General features: G+C 34.9%; 1 protein-coding gene across 5 annotated transcripts in view; it reads left to right on the top strand.

Annotated features, from left to right (window-relative positions):
* Doa (CDC like kinase darkener of apricot) overlaps positions 1–5,554 on the top strand; it is a 58,866-nt gene extending 53,312 nt beyond the window's left edge. For 4 of the 5 annotated variants that reach the window (XM_013306141.1, XM_013306140.1, XM_013306136.1 and 1 more), the window contains 7 exons: positions 627–717; positions 1,133–1,312; positions 1,833–1,962; positions 2,409–2,553; positions 2,808–2,913; positions 3,639–3,786; positions 5,313–5,554. In XM_013306141.1, coding sequence (XP_013161595.1) covers positions 627–717; positions 1,133–1,312; positions 1,833–1,962; positions 2,409–2,553; positions 2,808–2,913; positions 3,639–3,786; positions 5,313–5,377 — 865 coding nt within the window. In that variant the 3' untranslated portion in view covers positions 5,378–5,554. Of the gene's footprint in view, positions 1–626; positions 718–1,132; positions 1,313–1,832; positions 1,963–2,408; positions 2,554–2,807; positions 2,914–3,638; positions 3,787–4,658; positions 4,690–5,312 lie in introns of all 5 variants that reach the window. The other variant, XM_013306138.1, reaches the window with a different exon arrangement.
* The last annotated feature ends 446 nt before the right edge of the window (positions 5,555–6,000 follow it).

Raw genomic sequence — 6,000 nt, 5'->3', positions numbered from 1 at the left:
GCCCCCCCCCCCCCACACCTCCTCCTCCGGCAATGTCCCAGCGAGCGCTGTTAGCTTTATAAATACTAAATATTTTATATCGTGAACAGTTTTAGAATCGACCTTGATTAGCTAAATTATTTACATCCTATGTGCTTTCACCTAAAAGTACCGACGTATTGAGAAATCTGTTTGTCTAGTGACGTAAATTTTATGCTATTTTTTGTTTACTTTAGTATTACCGACAGATATTCTATCTTCTTTGCGCGAAAATTGTTTTTAAATAACACAATGTTTCATATTATTATAAGTTCGTCAAACCTAAACAATCTATTCTTAGTTTAAGTGTCATAGTTTAGATAACTGATATCGCTACAAGTTTTTAAATTATTAAGTCGTTTTTATAATTCTAGCTGTTAGAGAAACATAATGAGTATTTTATATTGTCTTCCAGACTATGTCCTCTATGTATATCAAATTTCATCAAGATCCGTTCAACTGTTCTGGAGATACCTTCAAACATCCATCCATCTAAACATTCGCATTTATAATATTAGTAAGATAGTAAGAAGTAAAATATTAGTATGATAGCATATAATGTGTAAAAAATAAGAAGAATATTAACATGAATGTATGTATTGTTTCAGTTTGTGTGTAAAAATGTTGGATTGGTTTGAATACCACGGACACATGTGTATCGCATTTGAAATGTTGGGACAAAGTGTATTTGACTTTTTGGTAAGCTTTTATTTAACCAATACTGATTTCATAATTTTATTATCATAGAATTGTAATAGGAAAAAGCTATCGAGACTGATCCGCTGAAATATAGAATTATATGTAAAAAAAAATTGAGCAAGCAGACCACTTGATACTAGGTAACCTCTGCTCTTGGCCATATGGGATAAAAAAAACTTTAGATCTGTTGCATTTCTTTATCGACAGAGGAGTAGACAAACAGAAAAATGTATTTCTTCACATTTATTCATTTACTAGCCTGTGACTTAGTCCGGGCACAATTAAAAAAAACTTTAGTAGTCTATGTGTCTATACCAAAATTCAGCGAGATCCATGCTGCAATTGTGGACACAGCTTGTAACAAACATCCATCCATACATACATACATTGAAATTAATATTGTGTTGTGTTGCAGAAAGACAACAACTACCAGCCGTACCCGCTGGAGCAGGTGCGACACATCTCCTACCAGCTCATCTACAGCGTGCTGTTCCTGCACGAGAACAAGCTCACGCACACAGATCTCAAGCCAGAGAACATTCTCTTTGTGGACAGCGACTATGAAGTCGTCAGTGTATATAATAGTAGTAAGAAGGTAAAACACCTCTATACACTTTTTAATGCTATATAAGTTTAAATCTTAATCAGTAGTTTTTTACCCGACTGATAGAGGCTATTGTTTTTCCCAAGTATGTAAGTTTTTATGTATGTAAGTTCCATTGTAACGACCTAGAGTCTAAAACACTAAATAGATATAGTGGACGTCAAAGATAAAACTATGAAAATTAAGTGAAAAGACAGAGTTCAAATCTCAATCACCATAACTTTTTTCTTTCTTTACCAAATCTTTTTTTAGAAATTCTAGAGTATATTTTATAATAAGAAAGTGTTAAATATAAATTACAGTTATTTTGTTTAAAAAAAATTAATATCCTTGTTTTATAACGCGGACAATAGATGGCGCTGTTTCATCTATAAGAGCTTGAGTCAGTCGGGTTTTTTTTGTTATGTTTTTACATTTTGAATTGTGTTGAACAAATATTATGATGTGGTAAATAAAAATGTCAATAATGTGAGATGTTTGAAGTGATGCAATATATATGTGTTGTGTGCAGACACATGACCTGCTGCGAGTGAAGCGCAGCGACGTGCGGCTGATAGACTTCGGCAGCGCCACCTTCGACCACGAGCACCACAGCACCATCGTCTCCACCAGGCACTACCGCGCCCCTGAAGTCATACTGGGTAACTGCCGCTTCTGCTACATCTACCTCTATCTACTATATCTGTGACAAATATCAATCAAATGTGTTGAACCGTTGTGGAAATTATCCAGTTAATATGTACATCAAACGTACTCACTTCCCGAATAATAGGTAGCCTATGTGTTTGTCAAATGTTATGACAATTTAGTTTATATTATTATCTCAATAGATGGCGGAACATATCACTGGATCGCGATATTGTTATATTTCTTATATGTATTGACCTCCCGGTTGCATTTCAATAAAATTGACTCGCACCAAAATATAACCATTTTTGTTATGGTTACTCGATACATTTCCAGTGAGAAGGAGGCTTTTTGGGACTGCTTTACAGTGTTCACTGTTTTACGTTAATAGCAAACTTTCATCCATACACTCAAATATTCGTATTTATATTATTAAGATAATGTGTATTTCGTGTTGCAGAGCTGGGATGGTCGCAGCCGTGCGACGTGTGGTCCATCGGCTGCATCATGTTCGAGCTGCACCTCGGCATCACACTCTTCCAGACTCACGACAACCGCGAGCACCTCGCCATGATGGAGAGGATCCTCGGACCCATACCCTACAGGTACACCACTACTCTCTGCCACATTCACTTACCACTTAAGATACAGTATTGAACAGCACACCTTAAGATCAAATAGATTTTGACCGCTACTGGTTCTAAGTTATCTCCCTGACAATTTTCATCCAAATCAGCAGTTCTTGATTTATAAATGGTGTAAATAACACGAATTTATTTTTTTATATAAGATGTGTATTGCTATGACAGGTTTCTCAAGTAGAATGTAAGGTTTTTAAGAGGTGAATGTTGTGTTACAGAATGGCTCGTAAGACGAGAACAAAATATTTCTACCACGGCAAACTGGACTGGGACGAGAAGTCCTCCGCGGGACGGTACGTCCGGGAAAACTGCAAACCTTTGCTGGTGAGTTCATACACCCGCACTCACACACACATCACCTTCATATTTCTCTCTCTGCCAACCTCCTAAAGCTAACATGTCTTACGATTATCAACAATATTGTCCTCCCTTTTATTCCTTATAAAGTTAACAGAGATAACAATATCTTATTATAATGAGATTAAAAAAGAAGAAAAAGTTAACTGGTGAATTTAAATGTTTTTTTTTTATATATAAAGTATAGAAAAACGCAATTGATTTAAAGTGTTTTTGATGCAAATAAGATAGCACTTTTAATGTTTGTGAAAGCGAAGTTTGCAGACTGACTTACATAATGCTGTTTGAAAGTGTTTATAATGTCACACTTTTTATGTGATGACAGTTTTTTACAGCATCATGTTATTTGTCGTATGTTTTTGTAACAACGACCGTGTCTAAGTCTAGATTGCTTTTATCTTTTTCTTCCTTAGATTGATATTGATGTTATACTTTTTGTTGTCACTTATATATTATATTTTTTTAAAATAATTTTAAATATAACTTTCTTAACTTTTCAATGTTGCACAACTTTTATAGCTCATGCTATGTTTTCTCTAATTATATATATGTATCAACTGTTTTTAGACCTAAAGGGCCTTTCTTCGTAAGTTCTCACGAGTTCCATTAACACAGGATACAGTAGTGGAAAAATGGCTTATCGCTTAGTGGAAAAGATGTTTAATGTATGTATGTATGTTTGTGTTGCACAGAGGTATATGCAGAGCAACAACGAGGAGCACCGGCAGCTGTTCGAGCTGATCGCGCGCATGCTGGAGTACGAGCCGGCGCAGCGCATCACGCTGCGGGAGGCGCTCGCGCATCCCTTCTTCTCCAAACTGCCGCATCATCAGAGGCTCGGTCTGTACATACACACATCACTCTTTGTGCAGTACAACGTCACTGGCTCAGGGGTTAAAGCACTTGATTTCTCCTGCAAGCTCCTGGGTTCGAATCCCGTCATTTACCAATGTGTTTTTAGATTTACATAAGTACTTTTAATATGTGAATAAATTTAAAAATGTTTAAATTTGGGGACTATAGTGCGTTGAATATCATAATATACTTCAGTTTAGTTATAGAAATTAGATAAACAATAGTCTTGTTTAAAAAAAATCTTATACTCGGCCCTCTTTGACTCAATGATATCGATTACTTGGTAAAAAAACGACCTTTGGTTACCCGCACTGTTGTAAGGATCTTGATCGTTTCAAGAAGTATAAGATGTTGAAACTATTGTATAAGTTTGTCAACTTACTGTAGATTTTGTATATAACATGAACAAAACCAATTTAGTTAGAATTCAGCTTTACTAACAAAGCACATATTTTTGCATTTCCCACAGCAGTGTAATATCATTGCATTGCTTTTGTCTTATAGTGACAACATACAGATATATACAAAAATAACAATAAATGATGATAGTTTAGAGTTTTGAAAGTTTAAACTAACGAGACCACGGGTTCGATATGCTTGTTAAAAATCACCAGATTGCATAAAAAAACTGTTTTTGTGCAATTATTTATTCAATCAGCCATTTCAGTTTAGGTCATATTTAGTCAATTATTTGACACTATTCTATTTTATTCAGATTAATTAATGTTATTAAGAAATTTTATTAAAAATATTGCCTGAGAAAAAATGTGCCGGTCGATTATTTGTTGTGAATATAATTGTGGGCAGTGATGATGTGATGATGTGATGTTGTGATGACTTGATGTTGTTTGTTATAGGGCACCAGTTCTCTCGGCCGTCGTTCCTTAGGTCAGGCTCTTGTCTGTTTCGCTTCTCTCAGCGCTTTGCATTTCTTGTATCATAACACATACTGAGACATGACACACCGCTCTCCCCTTACCCCCTACCCTTACACCCTGCCTCTACCCTGGCTAAAAGTTTTTTTTTATGAAATGTTTATTTTTTGCCCTTTTTTGTCTTTCGTTTCTTTTAATTAATTTGTTAATAATGCTGGTAACTGTTCGAAACTAAAATAATTTTTATAATGATACTAAAATTATTAGAATGTTTTGCACCTTTTATTTTGAATATATTTTTTTCAGTTTTTATTTTTGTATTTAATGTTGATTTCAATTAGGAAGATTTGTTTAAAAGATATTGTATTTTGATGTTGTATATTATTTAAATTTCAAAATGTAGCGTTCAATGTGTAAATGTAGATTTATTAGAATTATTATAGCATTATAATATGCATATGTTTAAATACGCGATGTTGTTGACTGTAAGTTTCCATTGTCTTCATACTTGTACAGAAATATATTATGACGATTTTAAGTTAAGAATGAAATAAAAAAACATGTTTTTGTGCACGTGTTTCGGCAGTGGAAACAGACTAGGAAGCAGTGTAGTGAGACATGTTTGTTGTGTTGCAGGCAATGACCGCGCGCGCTGCAACGGCGAGAGTTCCCGCGAGCGCTCGCACTCGCTGAGCCGGTGAGCGGCCCGTGCGCCCCCGCGTGCTACACGCGTGCTACCCGCGTGTCAGCCGCGCCTGTGCAGTGATATATACGTTACGGACAATTAACTAAGCTAGGGAATATTTTGTTGTGAACCATTTCTTCTCAATTTGTATTTATAAATAATAATGTATGTAATAAAGGCTGTATCGGTCGGATGTATGAAGTTTTTATTAAAAACCCAAATCGTATGTTTGTATTGTCAGAATGTGTAAATCCAGAGCATTGAAAATTTGCGTAAAATGACAGTTACAGTACGAAAATTACCTTTGCGATACTTTGACAACAGATGGCAGAGTGGAGCTGATAATCTAGTTATTCTACCAGGCCTAGCTATTTGTTGTTAATAAATAAAAAATCTTCGTCGGTCTATAAATAGGCAGGACATCATAAATGCAACAAACAAAAAGAAACCAATTTTATATAATTTTCAGTTTATTTTAAAATTTACAAATAAATATCATACACCTATAAGTTGAAAAAAAATCGTATATCGTACATTTGAAGGAACGTGAGCGAATTGTATACATTTCAAACTCCCGCACTGAATACACCCAGGAAATTATTACATTTTATGGTTTTAACAAAAAAAAACAACTTGAGT

Source organism: Papilio xuthus, unplaced genomic scaffold (genome assembly GCF_000836235.2).
Source record: "Papilio xuthus unplaced genomic scaffold, Pxut_1.1 DF828258.1, whole genome shotgun sequence".
In the NCBI taxonomy this organism is placed as follows: domain Eukaryota; kingdom Metazoa; phylum Arthropoda; class Insecta; order Lepidoptera; family Papilionidae; genus Papilio; species Papilio xuthus.
The sequence above is the reverse complement of the archived record's forward strand: the minus strand, read 5'-3'. Positions and strand labels throughout refer to the sequence as shown.